The following is a 22,251-nucleotide window of genomic DNA, read 5'->3' on the forward strand; positions in this document are numbered from 1 at the left end:
AACAGAACTTTTTTTTTGCCCTTAGAAATTGAATAAGTGACTTCTGCTTGGAGCTGTACCAGATGGACTTGCAGTTTGGATCATGAATAGTCCATATGTCCACTTTTTTTCCTGTATACATTGGTTTTCCTTTCTCAAGCTTTCTTCTGAATTTCCTAGAACTCATGAAAAGTAAGAAGTAGCAGAATAACTTCTTTCTCTAGGATTTAACTACAAACCATCTTCTGGAGTGACATTTTTCATATTTATTTTCTGCCTTCTGTCTGTACTTCTGATGTTTCTGAAGCTGTGATTGCACATTTGCTGCAAAATAATCCAAACTGAGTTAAAAGATCAGCCAAATCTTTTTCTTGCACAGCCACATGGAAAAAAATGGAGAGTGAACTTGCATGAATGTAGAAATAAGTGGCAAATCTAGGAGTTGATTAACTTAGTATGCTATAAACTTAAACGAGAAAGCGTTAAGATGTAGATATTGAAAAACGGAGTATTCATAGAAGCCACAGTTAACTGGTAATACTGTAAATGCTCTGGAAAACATATAAGTAAATGGGAGACTGGGAAAAGAGGATAAACAATAAATTTAAGGATATGTTTTTAAATATTCTGTGCAAATAACATGCTGATGCAAAATATTCCATCTAATTAGTTATGGAGGTATCCAGGAAAGCATTAAATAACGTTGGAAACAAATTTAAAATGGAGAAGTACTGAATACATGGGCTAATAGATAAGAATGAGTTTTCTGGAGTACAAAGACTTGAGACATATGAGGTTTTCAGTATACAAAGTTACCATATACTGTAATATTCTGCATAGTATCATTATCTAGTCACCTTTATTGCTATTTAGTACAAGCAAAACAGCTCTGAGACAAAGGAAAAGTACTGTAATCACAAAAAATATGCTCAAGTACCGTATTTAAACATAAAAATGTATGGGATTGTTTTGCAAGCATGATAGGACACAATTTCTGACTGTAAGATAAAGCTGGCAGTATGATGTTAATATCTTGTGTTGAGAAACATAGGGAAAGCATGAAAGTGTTGCATAATATTTTCTGATCTCAGTGCTTATAGAGTTAAGTCTATAAGTCAGTGAACACTGGGGTGTATGGAATATGTCCCTTTGTTATTCAAAGCATAACAAATTCACACTTCTTTAACACTTTAATTCATGTTAATAAAGCCAGCAGATGTCATGTAATTAGATTTGTACTGCCCTGGAGGGGAGTGGATCAAATTCAGCTCAGAGTAAGAACAAGTAGTATCACTGAAGTTCATATAATTACTAGAGATTAGCTTCTGTCTCACTAAGAGGGCATGTTAAAATGAGATGGGGGGCCAATCTGGGGGCAGTGTTAAAATGAGAAGGAGTAAATACAGGGCTAGATGCAATACAACGTAAATCTGCACCCCATCCCCTCTTCACATTCTATTTTTTGAGGCATATACACTACACAGACATTTCAGTAAAAAAGCCAGTTGTATTTTAACACATTCTCTGAACGTGATGGGAAGCCAGTAATGCTTGATCACCAAGTGAAGAGGGACTTGGGGGCCCAGGGGACTGTTTTGGCTGATTTTTTTACTAATTTAGAAGGAGGGCAACTTAATTGCCATGATTGACTGAATTTGTCAAAAGAAAGAATATGTTAATCTCTTTGTTAAAATATGGATGCAACTGTTGGCAAGCTATGTGGATGACCATTGCATGCTAGGTAGCACCTCTGCAATCACATATGCCTAGCATCTAAATCTTGGTAGTGAGAGATATCAAAACACAAGTCATTATGGCTCCAGAAAAAAAATGTACAATATCCTACAGTAATGAAGATGAGTTAGGGTCATACTGTGCTGACCTTACTCACATTTAATACTATTGCATTGTCTGTTCTGTGTGAATAGTCCCAGTGACTTCAGTGGAGCTTTTAACAGCAGGTGGGCTCGTGTGAGCTGGGACAGTGCACAAAAATCATCTAGTCCAACTGCCCGACCAATTCACAGCAGGCCAGAAGTTAAATCCTGTTGTCAAGGGCATTGTCCAAATGCCTCTTAAGCACGGACTGGCGCGGGGCATTGACCACCTCTCTGGGAAGCCTCGTCCAGGGTTTGACCACCCTCTCAGTGAAGAAATGCTGCCGATGTCCAGTCTAAATAACTGTATATAGAATGTCTTGAATTAAGGATATAGTCTATATTTTTGGTAGTTTGTGACACTTCTAGAACAAAACATGCTGGTCAAAGGGATTTTTAGAAGTCAGAATCATTTTAATTCCCAGCAATTTAACAAATTCAATGCAAGGTCTTAAAATGCTCTTTTGGCCCAGCCACATTTTTCAGCAAAACGTTTTTGTTCAAAAAGCTTCTCTAGCTCTACTCCAATACTGCTGTTCTTCCAGCAATGTTGGATACTACTTGAAGAAGCCAGAACAATATTTTGCTCAGAACATTTAAGAAACTAAATGAGTTTATTCCATGTAGGGGAATTAGGAATATTTTTATAATTTTGTAAATGTTTGTGTGCAAGTTACTTAGTCTCCTGACAAAGTAGAGTGAAATATGATGCTATGCAAAAGCAGAGAAATTAAATAATCTCTTTCAAAATTCCTTTCAGTGTTCACCTCCAGGTTAGTAAGGAGGCAGTGATCAGCTGGTCCAGAGGTAGCAGCTCTCGTTCTGTGAGCAGCATCAAGGCTTCGTGTCCATTACAAAGGACATGTGCAATACTGGATCAAATGGCAATGAAATTTGATCTAGATGAAGTGTGAAATCGCAGTACATGTCTGTCAAATTATCCAGAGCGTACGGTGGTGTGTTTATGAGGGCTCTATTTCAGCTGTGTTGGCTTACTAAGGACAAGCAGTACTGGCCTAATGAAAACTGCTGCTACTAGTTACTTCTTATGAGATTTTTAAACAAAATTTGAACTGCTACACTGAGTTTGTATAGAATCATGGTTGTAGTATTTTTGCAATATGCTCATTAAGTCGGATTTGCCATCTTGTAGGGATCCATCCTAAGGCAGAGGTAGAAAAGCATGCGCAGCCACAATCTCTGGGTGTTGTGGATACTATCACTTATTCGAAATAGGCCCTGAAGTTGAGGTTATCAACTTTAAAGGTATTTTTAAAGAGGCAGATCTAGGTACTTGACTAAAAGCCTGGGGAAGAGGGACATGAAATAGGAAGAATGTGATGTTAGCCCATGCTGTTTTCTGTTTGTCTGTTTTGAGTTAAGAGGTAAAGTTCTCCTTTATTTCATCTATTTAGTCCATTTGGTGCTTTTAATTTATTAACTTATTGAGCATCTAATTTGGCATAATTTATTTTGAGGTTTGTGATGTGAAGAATAATTAATGTGAGAGAACAGTGATAAATTAAGCAGCTTGGGCCTAACTCTGTAACTTTTACAGTCACTCCTAATGACACAAAATAAGTTAGCAGTTTTTTTCTAAATGGAGTAGACTTGAATATATGTCAGAATAACACAAGTCCCAAATGGGTGTTAAATTCTACCATTATTTGTTTGTATTTTATAAACATTTTATTAATGCTATAAATGATTAAACAAAGTGGCATAGAAATTTTGCTGGTTACATTTGGAGACAAATACTTGAAGCTGGCAGTAGGTACAAGTATGCTGGAGGACAGGATTTGAATTCAAAGTTATCGCAACAGTACAAATAATTAAAAAGATTGAATGCAGGTCAGTAAAGAGAAGTGAAAGGTAATGTACTCTGGAATAATCAGTTAAATAAAAAAGGATGAGAAACAATTGGCTTCATAAATCTGAAGGAAAAAAATCTAGATAATGGATCAGAATTGAAGGCAGTTCAACAAAGTCATTAGTAGCAAAAAAAAAGGAAGACTGAACGGAAATCCCTGAACAGGTTGGTGGCCTACAGCACATACCACATTATGTTAGTGTTTCACACAGCGTAAGGGCTTCGTCTGCAGCTGAATGCCTGGTTTGGGGAACAGCCATTCACGGAGGAGCTGAGGAAATGAGATTCAAGGAGGCAAAAGGACTGGAAGTGCGGAGCAGCAAGGTGAAAAGAAATATGATGCCAGACTTGCCAGGCACTAAGGGCTTTTGCAGAGAAGGAGCAAATAAAACTGCTGCATCCTTATGGCAAACAGTATGAAATGCATTTATCTTGCTGTCCATATGGAGCAGAGGCTGTAAGTTCCGGCAAGAAATGTTTAGACTGGAGACTAGGGGAAAAAAAAAAATCTGAATGTAAGTACCACAAATCTCTGGTATGGATTGCCCAGGGAGGTTGATGCATTTCCAGCACTGCATATTTGTAGGTTTGGTACCACATCAAGGATGACATCAGGATATGAGGCTGGATTAAAGGATTCCATTCTTTTTTGATGATTTCATGATAAGGTTCAAGGCCACAGAAAATCATGATGTAATCAAAACACCAATATTGGTGATCAAACCCAAACCTATAGATTGCAAAATGGTACAGTAGATGTGCGTGTCTAGCTCTTGGCTCCAGACTGGAGAATTTGGCCTGATACTTAACAGAAGAAAACTGACCACAGACTGCATACAAGGCTCAGAGAGCCAAAACCACAGCATACACAGAGAAGAAAGGCAAGTAGCACTCTGCAGAAATACGAACCTTTTATTTTGAAAAAGTGTATGTATATAGCGTAATATCTTTCATAGCCATTAGTGTTTGTAAAGGTTAGTTCGTCTTAGCAACCAGTTCTAAAAACAGAGTGCAGGCTCACACAATCTTCATTATATCACATCCAGGAGGAAGTGATTTTGTTACTATGCAGGGACTTCTACTGTATTCATTACAGCCAACAGCATCGAAGAAACATGCAGTAGTATGAGATAGCATTTCTTTTTCCATAACATTTCCATAGATAGGACAGTATAACTAGTAATGTATTTCCTAAGGAGATAAAAAATCACCTCTTGGTATTTTGGGTTTTTAACATTTAAAAGCTCCATAATTTTCCTAGTAAGTTCTGTCACCAAGTAATGTGAGTAGCTGGAAATAGTTTATTTCTGGATTAGTCTGCACTGCTCTAATTTCCTTCTCTTATGCACTTTCTGAGTTTTAAGTTTGACCTGCATAATTTCATTAAGGTGTATACCATATATACCACATTAAAAAAAAAAAACAAACCAAACAAAAAAAAAAACCACCACCACCAACAAAAAACAACAAAACAAAACAACAGAGGATAACAGCTTGCATTACAAAAGTGTGATGGTATCTGGCACTAAAGTACCAACAGAAGAACACCGTGCTGCAGATAACAGAGAGCTGAATGTCGCTTTTCAGCCCTACTTGTCCAGATCTTTGGGTCTGACAATTATAGGAAAAACAAGTTTATTTCAGAAAAGCAAACATTATCATTAATTATAACTGCTGAGATAATTTGTAATGTTTCTTTATTCTTTTGTGAAGTGCTAGGAACTGAAGTGGATCGCACAACTTCTGAATCCAGACTGCAGGCTTTTATTTCAGTCTTCATTCTTGTAGTATGAATAGCTGTCAGAATGAGAACTGGCATGCAATATAAATTGCACACATTTAAAGACGGACAATAAAATGAGAGGGGGACAGGAGGAAGCAAGAAAGAGACCAAAAAAATCAGATGAAATACACTTCAAAGATTTTGCAGAACTCCAGCTGGAACTTTTTAAACAATCAGATCTAGGCAAAACATAAAGGTTAACCTACGTTGGTTATTGGAATTGGATGGGAAGGATGGACTGGGGGGAGATGCGTAGACCATTCTGGCCTCGAGAGAAGGAGAAATGGCTGCACATCAAACTAAGGTAAGGGCCCCCAAAATGCAACAAGCTGCAGTTAAGCGGTCACAGCTGTGAGGTACCCTGGGGAGTAAATCTCGCTGCAAAGAGCTCTCCGGGGATTTTGCCCGGCTGGTGGCCGGCCTAAGTGATGAAACTTGTATTGCAGTGGGCGAGTGAAAATAAATCTAACTTCCACCTTTGAAAAACACTTCAGTTGCATTAAAACAGGTAAGGAGTCCGCTCCGTGACTCCTGGTGAGCCTGGAAATGGGATTTCTGTCAGGAAATGGGATTTCCCTCATCGCCGCCGCCGCCCCGGGGGAAGTGGGGCCGGAAGTGACGCGGCGGCGGGAGCCGGGCGAAGCGGGGGCGGCGGCGGCGGCGTCGGGGCGATGAACAGCCGCCTGCAGGAGATCCGGGAGCGGCAGAAGCTCCGGCGGCAGCTCCTGGCGCAGCAGGTAGCGGGGAGGGACGGGGCGGGGGGGACCGTGAGGCGAGGCCGGGCCGGGCCGGGGTGTGTGTGTGTGTGTGTGTGTGTGTGTGTGTGTGTGTTGGGGGGTTCGAACGCGTGAGCCCCCGCCCCTTCTCCGCGGGGAGGCGGGAGGCGGGCGCGCGCTGCCTCAGGGGCAACGGTCCCGCTGACGGTGGGGGGGCTTGATGGCGGCTGCCCGCCCGGTAACGGGGGAGAGGTGCCCGGTAGAGGGAAGCGGTGAGATGGCCGCTGGCGGAGGCCGCCGGTGGGCCTGGCTGGTTGGAGGGGTGCGTCCAGTTTGAAGATTCATCTCCCTGGTGGGCTGTCACTGCTTGGGTGGGTTTTAATCCCTGGTAACGGTGGTTTGAGTTTGCCTTGCCCGTTGTTCAGTTAGGGGCTGAAAACGCGGACAGCATCGGAGCCGTGCTGAACAGTAAAGATGACCAGCGGGAGATCGCTGAAACCAGGGAAACGTGTAGGTCAGTATCGGTGTGCAATTTGGGTTAGAGGTGAGGGGATTTTAATAGTAATACAAGCCTTTGAAATAGAATGAGGTTGTACTCCAAAGAGCAAAATAAGATCTTCCTGCATGTTTAAAAGCATAAAATTTTGGTGAAATAAGATGCTCTAATTACTCAAATCTAAACTTTGACTAAGGTGAGCAGTGTTTAGTCACTCGCTTCTAGTAGCAGTTTGGAAATCAAGGCTAACTTTTACTTTCTATGTTAAAAAGCTACTGTGGAGCAAAACTGCAGTGTGAGTGCAGAGAACACCATCTGCATTGTCCTAGAGCCCTTATACTTTTGCTAAGAGCAGTTACAGGGCAATTTAGTTTAAAAGTTCTTACGGAATGATAGACTTGTCTAGGATAAAGTACCTAGTGCTTATTAATTCTCACGTGTAAAAGTAATTTTCTAGTGTGGGCAGGCTTAATCTTGTATATGTGCTACTTTGGTTAAAATAAAGCTATACCTTTTAGAACAGAAAAATGGAAACAAGATACCTGTTTTCAGGAGTACTGTCTTTAAGCGGTTGTGCTGGTCTCAAACATATGGAGAGGAGTGACTTCTCCTGTAGGAAGTTTCAAAATAATTTCAAACTTGTAATAGAGATATAGTCAGGGCAGATTATCAGAGATTTCTGAAGTGTTCTCTCTGGAGAAAGAAACTTTTATATGAGGAGGTTTTTTGGATGTTTATAGGGCTGCTTATGATACTTCTGCACCAAATGCAAAACGCAAGTATGCAGATGAGGGAGAAGCTGATGAGGAAGAGATTGAAGAATATAAGGTAAGAAATAAAGGAAAAAGTTACTTTTCTTTGGTGTTCATGTGTCTCTGAGGAACTTACAAAGTATGTGTGTGTGCGTATAAATAAAAATAAATGTGATGTGTACGGATACCTTAAAATATATGTCTCTCAGTGGCATCTCTCATGATGTCTTCCACTGCAGAGGTCTGAGAGAGGGGGGCATAGATGCTAAGTGGTTCTCTTTGGATGTGGCTTAGGTGCGCTGAACTGTACATGCACCAGAACCCAATGTCTGGAGGCTTAATTTAGTGCTGCTCCTAAGTAGGCTTAAGTGATAGTGCCCACAGGGAATGGCAGTCTGCCCTGGCTGGCTGACTTGTGTGGGAAGAAGGGGTAAAATGTGTACGTGCTTGAGTACACACACAAAAAAAGCCTTGACTGGAATTTCTTGGTGTTGGAAGAAAAGCTTGCATTTAGCAAGATGCACAGGTCATTGGGTTAGATATGGAGAGACCGAGGTTGTCTTTCAACATGCCTGTTAAGTGCAAAGGAATGCAGTTTGGGATGAGTGGAAGAAATAAGGGATTCTGAGGGAATGGAAGTAAGAGCCTTGGTTTGGGGTATGCCTTAGGTATCCAAAATATCCAGGAAAAGTTCACTTTAAAAACAAAAACAAAACACCTCCACAGTTATTGAAGAATTAGTGGTCGTCAAACTCTCATGCCCTAAATTTTTCAAATGCTCATCCAAGAGCTATTTGATAATTTTCTTGTTTCATATCTAATATTGGCCAAGGTGAGTGGTAGGGAAAGGAGGTTAAACAAAGGCACAGTTATGATACAGCTGTCTTTCTGATTTGCTTTGTGGTTGCAGCATATATACTCACTCTCCCCTTTTTTTCTTGTCCTAATAACCTTGCTTCTGTGGTTAAGCAGAATCAAGGTCAGTGCATTTATGAAATAATGCAGTGTCTGCTGTTCTTTTGGATACCTAAAACCAGCAATTTTTTGAGATATGAGGCCTTGTTAGTGTTACATTTGTGTTCGGGCTTATAAATCTTCCTGTTACAATGTCTATCTTACTTCTAACTTACCAAAACAAAAAATTAGTGTAGGATGGGACGTTTTTTGATGACTAATTTTTAAGTCTATCAGTAAATGGACAAACATGCTAAGTGTTAGTCTGTACATCTTGTTTATCAAACCAATTAAGTCACCATCTCAAAGAAAGGATTTACAAAGTACATGCACTATTTGTGCAGTGAGATTTTTATGTTCATATTAGTGATCAGTTCATACTGGTTTATTTTACTCCACCAAATATGTGGTTAAATAACTATTTTTTTTTCTGTGAAAAATATGTGGATAAGTCACTTCAGTTGGCAAAGCATATGAATCTTCTCATTAACATGGAGAAGACTTACCCTAAGGCAGGCTGTAACAATTTGCAAGTGTCCAGACTCTTTCCATATTGTTGAAGTTGAAGACTATTAAATAATACTGGCTTGGACCAACTTCAGTCGAGCACATGAATAGAAATTCGAAACCCCTAAGTAGAACATCTAGAATGGAGTCATCAGCTGTTTTCTGTAGACATTGCTAATTCCCTGTTGGCAGGGAGATAAGAACTTAGTAAAATCCCATCTGTATTTATGTAACTTTTTCCTTGGTACTTTGAGCCTGTTTAAATTTAGTCTTGTAATCTGAACTGATAGAAAAATCTGGATCCTTGTGGTATCAAGCCCTGTTGGATTATGTTTAATACTCATTAGACAAAAGTAATAATAGACTTAACTGTTAGTGTTGCAGACAAGTATTGCGAGTTTGTCCGTTTTGTTAGGAAAATTAGAGGTAAGTATTTGTGATGTCAAGTGACTTGTAAAACCCTGACTTGCAGTGTTGGGTTCTATGTGATGGTATCAGTTAATTCTGAAGTGGTTTCAAATTTCTGTGCCCCGAATTCAGATTTGGTGGAAATTAATATGTTCTCAAACCTCAAGTCTAGCTCTAGCTGGAGCCTGAGCATCTAGCTGTCATTGCTGGTGATGGTGGGTGACAAGATACAACATTGCTGTTACTGCAATTCGGTGCAATGGTGCAACGTCTGCAGGGGTAGAGTGTGTAGATGTGGGTGTGAAACCTTTCAACAAATGTAGTTAGGTATTTGAGATGATTTCTGCCAGTTTCTAGTGTGCCAGATGGAAAGTGAAGTAAGCTGATGGCATGTAAATGCCCTATGCTGATGTTTTGAGAGAAGGCTGAATGCTAACATTGACTTTTTCATTATATGGGAGAAGTGTGGGAGCAGTTTTTGAGATGAAAGATGAAGTATGTTAATCTCAGCAATTTAGGAACATTCAGTGCAAAAAAAAAAAAAGGCAACGCTTTTTATTTTGGTTTGGGTTGGTGTTTGTTTGTTTGTTTTGTTTTGTTTTTCTGTAGAATAAGTGTAAATTTATAGTGACAGTTCTTAATAAACATCGGACTGATATGATAGTAAAGGGCAGCAAGGCTGCTTGTTAAGCTTTCCACTGGCAGCTTGACTTCTGTCTTGGGGCCTGTCTGCATTGCGAACCATAGATGTGGGAGATACAGGAAGAAATGCATTATTGGCAGAAATGAATAATGGATATTTTAAGGTCAGAAATTTGGACTGTGGTTCTAAAGAGCTTCTACAATACTCTTGTTTTTGTGGGACTGTAATGGTTGTGCTAGGGTTAGTTGAGCTCTCCAGCCTGTATTTGGAGGTGGCAGATAATGGGATCATCTGATGCCACTCCCAGGCTTTTCATAGCCCTCTGAGAGTTGTGGTTGTTGCTCCATCTCTCCCCTTTCGCAGTTAAATTTTCTCTATTGTTAGAACCTGTATAAATGTCTGGTATCAGCAGTGTTTTGTGGTAAAGAGTTCCGAACTTTTAGCTTTGTATGAAGTACAAATGTACCTGGGGTTCAAACCTGCTGTCTGCCATCCTAATTTGATACAGCCCTGTTTTACTTTGTTTCTGCAAGCAGTAGCCTGTGAACTTGGAGTGCTCCTATTCCATTGTCCTGGAGGCTGAAAAAAGTTTTACTTGGTTGAGTCATGATAACCGCTTAATGTATCTCTAGTCATTTGAAAAAACTATATGCTTGAATATTGGGGGTAGTTTTTGTTTCTGTAACTCGTTAACAATATACCAGATTTAGAGAACCAAGATGATTAATGTACAAGAACCTAGTGTCTTGTATTACTGATAATTTCATTCCATCTCTGCTTTGCCTGTGTCCTTTTCTCTTTGAAAGTTAGTGGTGTGGGCTTTTTGTTTGTGGCCACAAGACGCTTTTTTTTTTTTTTAAATCACTTATGAAGGCATAAAGAGAACTGGGGTGACTCAGAAGTAGGTATCTAACAAGTGCTTATCATTAGAGGAAGATGGAAGAGGGGAAAACAGGTGTAAGCTTATGATGGCATAAGCAGTTTTTAGTAAAATTTGAGCTTTCAGCTTTTTTTTTGCCTGAGTAACATTTGCTGCTGCTTGTCTGCTGTTCATTCATTTTCCTCATAAACACTGTTGCTGTTTCTGATAGTAATCTTTCTCTTTTTGTTCTGGTTGAACAAACAAACTAACAAAAAGACTTTCTCTGTAAGTTCTTTGCTTGAATAATGGAAAGGGGGAATCTGTGACCTGTTAATCACAGCAGGCATTTCAGAACTTGTTTCAAAGCTCCAATTTGGAGAGAACACATCTTATTTTAAGATTTCAACAGCTAAAGAATAGGAAGAACACTTAATTTTTCATTCTGCACTCATGCAGCTTATAGCATAGAGCAAATGCAGCAGTAATAATAGCTTCTTCTCTGCATCTTTTGATTTAAAATGTGTGTTGGGAGGGAGAAATTGAGTTATTTTCTGTGAGAAATCTGGTCCTCCATCCTTCCTTTTATTTCAGTGTGTTAAGATATCTGTCTTTTTTTTAATATTTTGGCCTTGAGACTGCTTTTCTCCTCACATGAAGCACTATATTAAATGATTAAGATTTCTGTTGTAATTAGTAATGTATGAAAGAGCATATGCATCCTACTAAAATATAGTAGATTATATTATTTAGTGGTTCTTCAGTTTTATTTATATATAATGTATTGCTAGGTTGTTTCAGGATCAATGGGAAGAGAGGGTGACATGAAGAAGTGAGTCTCTCATTTGTTTCTGTTCTCTCTGAGTTATATGTTGGATGTTCAGAGTATGTCAGTGTGACAGATCTCTGAATTCCAGAAATCTGGTGAATCAATAGTTGGTGACAGACTAACTGGGGGAAAAAAATGCAATACGATTACTGTTTTCTGTAAATTTTGAGACTACAAAATGGGAATTCTAAAGTTATTTTTAAGGACAGTCCAAATTAAATACTGGTTTGTACCATGTGCTGTTTCTGAAAAATGTGGACTTTAACAGATTTATATAGAGAAGATGATTTCTGCTGCTAAGGTTGGAACATAAGAGGCGGTTAAGTGGATATAAATACTCAAAGGTTCTACTACAGAACTTCAACAAAATATATAATTTACTTTAGTCTAAGGAGTAGAATTTTGGGGAGACAGAAATGAAAAGTTCTGTACTTTATAAAGCACTGCCTACACTGTCAAGGTCTAGAAATGAAGAGTTTCTTATTCTTCTTTCAGAGGCCTTTCCCAGTAACACTCTCCTCATTAATGAGAGGCAGACCTTTTTGGGAAGAGGTAATTTTTTCCCCTCCAAAACTAGAGTTGGAACCATTCATGATCTGCTGGTTTAGGAGACTTTTGTTTGTAGACAGCCCACTTCTTCCATTAAGAAGCAGAACCATAATGAGGAAAGAAACAGCATGATCTTGCGTACTTGTAATATCTGCTTTATTTCCAAGGATGAAGTAGAGCTGCAGCAAGATGAAGAGAACCTGCCCTATGAAGAAGAGATTTATAAAGATTCCAGTACCTTTCTTAAGGTGAGCTGCTTCTGCAATTAGAAATCTGGTCAAAGCTGGCATAGTTGTGTTAAACTATTTCTGCAATTGATGGTATTTGAAATACAGCTTTAAAGGCGGAAGTAATTGACTGGAATTCACAGGCATGGAAGCTTTCTGTGAAAGATGCGACTGTAACTAGTGTTTACATCGATCTGAGCAAAAATCTGGGTCAGCTTACAATAAGCCACAGTATTGGTGGTCCTGATTTGGAACTAAAAACTCAATGACTGTCTTGACTAGCATTGCTTATAAAGGCATGTTGAAAATGAAAACAAAAAAATAAAAAAATCTGTTACTTTCTCATTTATCAGACTAATACATGTAGTGCATGTGCATATGTCCAGTTATCTCCCTGTTGCTCTTCCTGAACTCCCTCTTGTTCTCCTCCAGGGTACTCAGAGCTTAAATCCCCACAATGATTACTGCCAACACTTTGTGGATACAGGACACAGACCCCAGAACTTCATCAGAGATGTTGGTATGGCTAAGTCAGTAACTGAAGATAACTCATTTTAGTCAACAGCACTTCTTTTTCTTCTCCTTTTATAATTCCTTACAGTTACCAGGAAATGTAGATACACGTACACTTCATAGTTTTGTCTCTCTGTGTGCATGCATATCAGTGTATAAATTTATATGAATTATTTTACTTTTAATCAGTTAGGAGGTGATTATTACGAAGGCTCTTCTTATTGATTTCATTTGAAAGTATTTAACTAGGAAGATTTTTTTCAAAACTAAACTCTTTTGCTTCCAGAAAGTATATGAGTCTGGTGACCAAATCTTGAAACCTTCAGAATTTTCAGTAACTGACTTACAGTCCAGGAAACAGCTGAACTGTATTACCTTCAAGTATGCATGTAGCATGTAAAGTGTGGAAAATACTTAAATATAAGTCAGTACGGAATATGGGTAATATTTACCAGCTAAATTATGTAACTGCTGACAACTCATTAGAAGACCCAACATTTTACTGCATTAAGAGGGTGTTATTTTCTAAGTTTGCGTTCATCCAGCCATCACTGAATTTGTTACTGAAATCTTACTTTATTAGGCCTGAATTTAAGCTTTCTAAAGCTAAGGTACGATTTGGTCCCATTTCCCAGAACAGGTGCCTGATAATTACTTGTTTTTTAAAAAAAGTGGGATACCTCCCTCTGCCGTTTTCTGCAACAATTCTCTCTACTTCATCAAGTTAAAGATTGACAGGGCAAGTGTGTTATGTTTATAGACACCAGATCAGAGAGGTTTTGTTTGCCTGTGAAGGCAGTTAGTTTCTGTCTTCTCTATATTTCACAAATGCTTCTGTGAAACACATCTGGATATTTAGTATGAAAGATTATATGTTTTGATTCAGTTATGTCTTTATCTGAAAAGCATCTGGGCTTCACCGTTATGTATTTGAAATAGTCATACACCGGTCTTTGAGATAAGATGACTATAAAGAAATAGCAGCATGTATTTACTTTGACTGCTCTGCTGCATAAGGAATTGGGAAGTGACAGGAGAAATTGCTGTACGAGGGTTAATATGGAAATGAGTGTGTCAGCAGCAGTTAGTCTAGACCCTTTATGAGATATGTCCAGTGTCATATTGGGTAGCGTACATTTTGTACGTGACAATTGAAACTTTGCTTAGGTGCTACTTTATAACTGGACATGACCCTAGAAAAAGCTGTAGGGAAGTAGTGGCTCCAGAAGACCCAGTTGTATCTTTTTGATGTTGCTGTTGGGAGAGACCTGCGGGGTTTGTTTTAATTTGTTGGTTTTGTTATTTTTTTTAAAAAAGCTGAGGTCATCTGGATTGAAAATTCTTTCATATCTATTGCTTAGCTGCTGCTAACTGGCTTCTGTTCCTGCTGGTCAGGAGTATGTCATTTGCACTGGCTGGAAGCAGCACAGCAGTGGAATTCAGAACACACTGTTGGTGTTAAGATGTTACATATTTAAGGAAAAGAATGAAAGTAGCTTTCAGGTGTCTTATGAACCTACAATAAGAGATAAAAAGGCTAGATGCTAAGAATTTTGCTTTTACCAGTGCGATGCTAGGGTCGGGAGTTCAGAAGTTTGAATTAAAACAGAGATGAAGGGTTGTGGGTTTTGTGGGTTTTTTGTCCCCCATGGATTAGTAGCATTTAAAGTCGTGAACTTAAGTGAACATGAAGCTTAGTAAGTAACTCCTACTAAAGTTGAACTGATACTGCTTGGGAGGAGGGGAAGGTACCTTTTTGGTTTGTCCTGAGCCTACTGCTAGCAATAACCAAAACCATACTATCACTGCTTACTTTTGTGAAGGGGGAATGTAATATGCTGGAAAGTTTGCTTGGCTTTTTTTCTTTTTTTAAAAAGTTGGCTGCAGAAAGCCTAATTAGGGTTTTCCCTTTTACATTCTGTACATATAAAAGGTTTGATAATTAACATAAAGCTAAGTCTAAGAACCCAATAAATAAATATACATGTATTAGATCTTCACGACTGACACCAGAGTACCAAATCTCAATGTTGGATTCCCTGAGGGAATCAGCCACACCCCAGTTGCTGCCTGAGAAATAGTCTTCAAAGGTTAAATGAGAGTATTCTGTAAATGAATGTTAATTAGATTTTAATATAAACTTAAGGATGGGGGAAGGGGGGTAACAAAATAACTTTCTTCAGTCATTCTGGCGCTTTTAGTTTAAATGGAAGGTTGTTTCCTTCTGATAAAAGGAGTTGTGAACTCCTGATCCCTGTAGTGCTCTAGAGAACATAGAGCGTAGACACTACATTCTGTAAGAGCTGTAACTGACTGAGTGAAGGCAGGAGACTTGTGAAGCACTGAACAAAAAACTGCTGTGAAGGGTTTGGTTTGTTCTAACAAAAATTAAATGAGGCTAAGTATTGACATTTGGACCTATTGAGAATACTGGACAATGATTAATTGATAGAAATTTACTCTCTGAGTAGTTGTTAACTTCATGTTTTCTTTTCCTTAGGCTTAGCAGATAGGTTTGAAGAATACCCAAAACTTAGAGAGCTCATCAGATTGAAGGATGAGCTGATATCTAAATCTAACACTCCTCCCATGTAAGTGTTCTTGTGGAAAATGTCTTTCTTCTCCAGATCTGTTTGAAGTTAGTTGTCTGCTTTGCAAGTTGCTATCTCTAGCACCTGCTCAGAATTTACATTTTCTATTTTTGTTTGTATATACAAATTAATCCATTGAAACTTCAGAATAATAAAATCAGTTTGGTTTTGTTAGTTTAATCTATATGTTTTAATATAGTATATAAACTAGATCTTCTTTCCAGTGTGTGATTATTTATAGTACTTAAAGCTTTGGTTTTTAAGGCCGAACTGTTAACTTATTGGACTGCAGGCTTTAATTTGGGAACTAAAAGAACATCATATGATCATGAATCTCATGACATCATGCAGTTTACATAGCAAGAAAAGCTTTAAAAAGATCAGCCTCTTAATATAACGTTCGTTGTTCTTGGAACAGCTTTTTTTTGTATAATATTCAGCTATTATCTTAGTAGCCATTAGTCAGATGTTACTTTGTAGTTTAAGACCAAAAAAAGCTTAGGCTGGCTGGAAGTGTTTTGTTCTATTAAGTGTGAATTTCCTCTGAATTTTTGCTGAACATTAGACACAGGATGAGCGTGCAGAATAGTACTCCCAGGAATTGGAACCTATCTGAATACAAACCTAATGCTTTTAATGTACTGTAGTCCTAATCTGTACTGAGTAAAATAGCATTATTTCATGATAGTCATATGAAAAACTCTGAAATAGTTGTCTGAAAAATAGATACAAACTGAAAACTCAACTTGCTATTTTGAACTTGGATGCATTTTGGCATTCTTCGCCTTAAAGCACAAAAGGGTAGTAGTAATCAGATGCTGCCTTCTGATAACACCAAATACACTTTTGGAATAATGATCTCTTTCCGATGCTTTCTTAGGAAGAGGGAGGTGGTGGTCTGCTTATCAGCTTTAAGGTTAAAGGTATTGAGGGGAGGGCAGTGTAATTTTTTAGATAGTGATGCAGCAGCGAGTGGTGGGCAGGTGTGGAGGCCAGTTGTAAGAGTGCTTTAGAGTATGTATTTAGTAAAGTCAATGTGTGTGGGAATTATGCTTTGTTATAGGGATAGGGAAATACATTTCCAATATATGAAAAGTAACCATATTTCCAGTATTCATAATCTTCTGAATGTAACATATAATACATGGCAGTTCTAAAAATATGCCATTTCCCAAAGTGAAGCAATAAAGAAGTTTGTTAAGCAAGCAATGAGTGTTTGCTTCTTAAATGTTGATGTTTTCTCCTGTATGGTCCATGGATGTACAGAAGGTTCACTTATTCTGTAATAGATATTGTTGTGCAGTCTGTGTGGGCGTTTGTTTCCTGCTGGCTAAATTAGAATACTGAAAACGGTTTATTGAGAGAAAGATTCCTTTTTAAAAAAATCTAATGCAACAGCATCCAGCCTAGGTTAAGTGAGAAGGTATTATGTGTCTCCTCTGGATTTAGTGCATTTGAACTATATGAGCTACACAGGATACCCTACTCTTAACTGGCTGCACAGAAGTGCTGTCTGGAGTGTAATTTTCAAACCACTGTTATAGCTTCTCCAAGCAATCTATCATCTTTTGTTTAAACAGGTACTTACAAGCAGACTTGGAAGCTTTTGATATTAGGGAGCTGAAGTCCAAATTTGATGTGATTCTCCTGGAACCACCACTGGAAGAGTATTACCGAGAGACTGGCATTACTGCCAATGAAAAATGCTGGACCTGGGATGATGTAAGTATTTTTATTGCTGTGAAAAGGATTTCATACGTGTATTTAAGCAAACAGTTTAAGGATTTAATTTGGTATCAAAATGTTTTAGAGATGTGTTTTAAGGAAAAATGAGATATATTTTGGGCGTGGTTTTGTTTTTTTGGTTGGTTGGGGTTTTTTTTAAAGAGAAGTCTAGATTCTTATAAAAATTAAGTTTGATACTGTATGCATGCCTACACTATTTGTATTAAAAGACTTTTTTGAGGAGTTTAAAGAATTAAATACACCTTTTTGTTCTCTCTGAACCTGGTTGAAAACTTAAATCTAATAATAGTGGGGGTTTCCCCTACCCTCAAATTCCATGAGTTTTCTTTTGTTTGGTTTTTGCTGTTGAAATTCAGAATATCCATTGTAAATATTTCTTTGTTTCTTTCAATTCTCAAAGAGCTTTTTAAGGTATGCTTCTTCACATACTGGTCTTCTAATCAAAAAAGTAGATGAGTGTGCTTCACTGACATACCTCCTTTCTCCAAAGTATTGACCGAGTAGGAAATTTTAACAATCAAACCAGTTACAATCCTGAGTAGCCTAACAAAATAAATAAACCTTATTTGTGGAATTTTTTTCTTGTATTGATGTATTACCTTACTGTTTAGTCACGTCAAAGGTTTTTTTTGAAGCCACAATGATTTCTGACTGCTTTTTGGGAACAAGGAGAAATCTTAAGGTGCAAGATGTGATCTTTTTCAAGATTACTGTTGTTGGTCTTGTTTTATTGTGCTCTAATAAACATTTGGAGAATTGAGTTAGAGAGAAGATTTTCAAGTTCTTTCTGTAGTAATGCATGTGGATGCTACATTCAAGGTGTATTGATAAGTAGCTCCATTCTGTATCTTTCCCCTTTCAATAAAGTCAGGTCTGGAAAAGCAAGGTGAGGGCTGGAGGCTGTGAAGTGATGTCTTCAGGCATAACAATTTAATGACACAAAGCCTGCTGCCAAGTTGTCCCTACCTTCAAGATTGAACTGGAGAATTCCTTTGCTTGGGCATTGAAGAGAACTTGTAATGTTGATGTCAAACAATGTTAAATTAGCTCTACTCTGTGTCCACGCTGTACTTATTTAAAAAAAACACAACAACAAACCTGAGGGGAAAAAAAAAAAAAAAAAGAACCACAAAAAAAAACCCCAAACAAGTCCACCCTCACAACAAAACAGACAATCTGTAGTAGGGAGGAATAGTACAACCATGTCAGGAATTCTTAGGTTCAGGCATATGGGTGGGAGCCTGCAATTAATAAATATTTAGAGACCCTATTTGAAAGGTATGCAGAACTATGTCTGCATTAGCAGCAAATTTGTTGTAACATGAGTGAACCAGTAGATTTAATCAGTTGTTGCTGAGATTTCCTTATCTGTGTTCTATGCAGTTTGGGGGAGGGGGATGGTGGTGTTACTTTAAACTAGATTCAGTTTGTCTTTAGGCTGAAACCTGCACATGCATGACTTCAGAAGTGAATCAGTCAAACTAAAGGATCATGAGAACAAAATAAAATTTAATCCACCTTTAAGGAATGAATTTGAAAACAAAGGCATTCATGCCTGTGATAAGAGACTAAGTAACTACATGTCAAGGAATAGGCAGCTTCTGTTAGCCAGAATGGCTAACATCGGGCAAAAACAATGCCTGGCAGTGTTGCTTGAGGAAAAAAAAATATTCTGTCCTAACAGAAAAACTGGAAGTGTCAGAGGTAGGAGTTACCCTTTAGTTGGGAGTTATATCCACTTAGAATGGCTTCTGCTGCTTGATTTTTATTCCCAGTGGCACTGAATGAAGCTTGATTTGATGTGTTAGCAAGTTACAGATGAATCTTTTCAACTTGTAATGAGTAGCAGATGCTCTGCGTCTGAAGTTACTTCATCCTGAATGTTACTCATTTGTCACTGTTGAACCACTGTCCTGATAAACTCTTGCTGCTTTTTTCTTGAAAGTGGAAATGGAATGTCTTTCTTATATAGTAATAGGAATGAAGCTGTTTTTTGTTTTGCCTTTTTTTTTTTTTTTTTTAATATAATGTGTCTTCACAATTTTCATGTAAGTAATTCCAGGGCTAAAAAGAAATAGAGCACTACTGTTTTCTTGTTAAATCTCTTTGCTACCTAGGGAAGGATAAAATGAAGCAGAGGTGGGGGGCGGGGCGGAAATCATGTGGGTTGTATTTGTCTTTTAAGTCTAGAATTTTTGATACAGATAGAATTTCTGTTAAAAAGAATAATTAAGCTCATCATTGGCTACGTTAAAAACATGCATCGGGGTACTAATAAGGTAACTTACAACATATCTTCTGGAAAACAATTTTAAGAGGATGTTAGTCTGTATACCGTTCACAGACATCTTTAATAAAAGTGCTTCCCAATGGTTTCTGTGATAATGCTTCAACACTTACGTATTCTTCCTGATATAATTTGTGGTTTAATTTAGAAACACTTTTATTACTATTATTAATAGATCATGAAGTTGGAAATTGAAGAAATTGCAGCCCCAAGGTCATTTGTGTTTCTATGGTGTGGTTCAGGCGAGGGTCTGGATCTTGGCCGAGTGGTAAGATGATGTTTTAATTCAATTTATCAAGGACAGGCTTAAGAGTTTATTTTTATCATTGACTTTTTCTGCATTGAATTCTCAACTGTTACTGCTGAGAGACAGTTTGTTACTGTGGTAGAGGATATATAATTTTAAGTGGGTTAAATAAATTTAAATGTGTCTGGCATTAACTGTTGAGATACTATTATTTTCTAGATCGGTCGCTGTGTCTCTGTGAGAAAGCATAATCCTATAGGTTCTAGAGAGTTGTACTGCTGTCTTGTTGTACTGTTTTTGATGTATGCATGTTGCCATAGGAACAGGTTGCCATGTTGAGGGCATTTACAACATTTTTTTTTAAACAGAAGTCTTAATAGTTTTCTGCCAGAAATACTAATGCTAATATAAAGGTGCTACTATTTCTTAAAGTCAGATAAAATTGTGTGTGTAGCACTGCTTGTTTTCCGAAAACACCTGGAGCTTAAGTAGGTTTACTCTTAGTGAGCTCTATGAAGTTATGTCCCTGTAAGATCTTGGAGTTTGAGTAATCTTTCTGCATGCCAGAGTAGCGCTGCTTGTGTTGGGGATGGCAGAATAAGAATTTCCAGATGGCTTGTACTGTGTTGAAACACTCTTCGCTTGGTTTGAGCAGTGCTTTCTATTAAAACAGTATGGCATTTGTTAAAGAATATGTGGTTATTAATCTGTTTGCTTTATCTGCTTTTCGTTCTGAGGATGCTTAAAGTAGCTATTTCGGATAGATTGCTTTTGGTTACAGACACATTGATAGTAGCTGCACAGTTGTTGAACAGAGCAATAGCCACATGAGCTTGAGTCTGTCAGGCCAAATTTCTTCCCTTTCCAAGACTACAGTTGCATGAGTTGAGGATTAAAAAGTCATGTAAGGTTGGTTTGCTGTCTGTTTGTTTGTTTGTTTTACAGATATAGGAAAAAACACAAAATGGTAGCAGAGGCTTTTGGCTGTTTGTCTTCCCGTTTATAGAATTTTACACTGATGTGAAAAACTACCAGAGTGCAGGTATTGGTGGAGACAGGGCTAAGGCAGCTGATCACTATGCTGCTCAGACTGATTTTGATTAAATATAAGTGTCACTAGGTAAAAATGAGTGCAGAGTTCCATCAGGGATCTGTGCAGTGGTTAGATTAAAAAAAACCAAAAACAAAAAACAAACAAACAAACAAACAAAAAAACAAAAACAAAACAAAGCACCAAAGTTGATACATAATACATAGACAAGCCAATGTGCATATAAGCCCTTTTTTGTTTGTTTATTTTTTGCAGCTTGACAAAACAGTACAGTCATACCAGTAAACTGTTTAATCTGTGACAAATTTCTCTTCCAGCTATGCGTTAAGACAAGTCAGATACCTATCTGAGTGTTCAGTTTAAGCTACCTAAGTTTACTTAAGTTACTTAAGTTTTTGGTATCATGCAAACTGTTTTATCTGTCTGTAACATTTAGTGTCTACGCAAATGGGGTTACAGAAGATGCGAGGACATTTGTTGGATTAAAACAAATAAGAACAATCCTGGAAAGACGAAGACTCTGGACCCTAAGGCTGTTTTCCAAAGAACCAAGGTAAAGGTTTGGCTCAATTTCTTCTCTGTTCCCATCCTGTCTCTTGATGCTGATGCTCCATGGCAGTTGGTGACATGCTTTCAGGAAAGTGGACATGAGGACTGCAAAGCATATTGTATGGAAATGAACATACTGATAGGATGAATGATGAACTTCTGTCCCCTTTTTGACTTTAGTCAGTGAGAGGAACAGAAGTTTCATATACATTCAACAGTGCATGGTAAATTTCTGTTGTAGCCCTCTAAATGTGATGCACATTTGAGCCTTGTTAAAATGCAGGTGGCTGAGGAAGTTTCATAGATCGATGGAACAAGAATGAAATCGTGAGAGGGAAGATGGAAACTGAGTAGAAAATGTTACTGTTCCTTGCAGTGTTTTTGACTTCCAGGTTGTTTTGGTTATGGGTGAATGGTAAATCAGCAGTTAGTCTATTGGCAATACCTTTTGTGTAAAACACAAGCTCCTTTCCAGATTAGAGGAGAAAAATTGCTGGTGAAGGAATACCTTTTGAATGAAACTAAACTTTGTAGAATTTGACTAAATCTAATGTCAGAAGTCTTTAAAACTGTAGATTATAAATGGATCTAGTCATAAAAAATACCTCTGGAAGACTGGCTAATGGTTCTGAGTATACACGTGCAGGTACCTGCCCAGAGCTTGAATCGGACAGAGGGCTGTTAGGGACTGTGGCTCAGTCAGCAGCTCCTGACTTTCTGAAGATGACTGTAATGCACAAGTGACAGAATCGGTCAGCCTGCTTTAAATTAAAACACTTCTTGGGGATGTCTTGTGGAGGACATGTATTGAAGAAGGT

At 38.0% G+C, this 22,251-nt stretch overlaps 1 protein-coding gene across 2 annotated transcripts in view; it reads left to right on the plus strand.

Annotated features, from left to right (window-relative positions):
• The first annotated feature begins 2,690 nt into the window (after positions 1 to 2,690).
• METTL14 (methyltransferase 14, N6-adenosine-methyltransferase subunit) overlaps positions 2,691 to 22,251 on the plus strand; it is a 30,916-nt gene continuing 11,355 nt past the window's right edge. The window contains exons 1-10 of one of the 2 annotated variants that reach the window (XM_033007797.2): positions 2,691 to 5,813; positions 6,004 to 6,246; positions 6,651 to 6,739; positions 7,462 to 7,549; positions 12,390 to 12,470; positions 12,882 to 12,969; positions 15,463 to 15,553; positions 17,134 to 17,275; positions 19,762 to 19,854; positions 21,321 to 21,437. In XM_033007797.2, coding sequence (XP_032863688.2) covers positions 6,181 to 6,246; positions 6,651 to 6,739; positions 7,462 to 7,549; positions 12,390 to 12,470; positions 12,882 to 12,969; positions 15,463 to 15,553; positions 17,134 to 17,275; positions 19,762 to 19,854; positions 21,321 to 21,437 — 855 coding nt within the window. In that variant the 5' untranslated portion in view covers positions 2,691 to 5,813; positions 6,004 to 6,180. Of the gene's footprint in view, positions 6,247 to 6,650; positions 6,740 to 7,461; positions 7,550 to 12,389; positions 12,471 to 12,881; positions 12,970 to 15,462; positions 15,554 to 17,133; positions 17,276 to 19,761; positions 19,855 to 21,320; positions 21,438 to 22,251 lie in introns of both variants that reach the window. The other variant, XM_033007788.2, reaches the window with a different exon arrangement.

Source organism: Tyto alba, unplaced genomic scaffold (assembly GCF_018691265.1).
Source record: "Tyto alba isolate M040663 unplaced genomic scaffold, T.alba_DEE_v4.0 Super-Scaffold_23, whole genome shotgun sequence".
NCBI classification, from domain to species: Eukaryota; Metazoa; Chordata; class Aves; order Strigiformes; family Tytonidae; genus Tyto; species Tyto alba.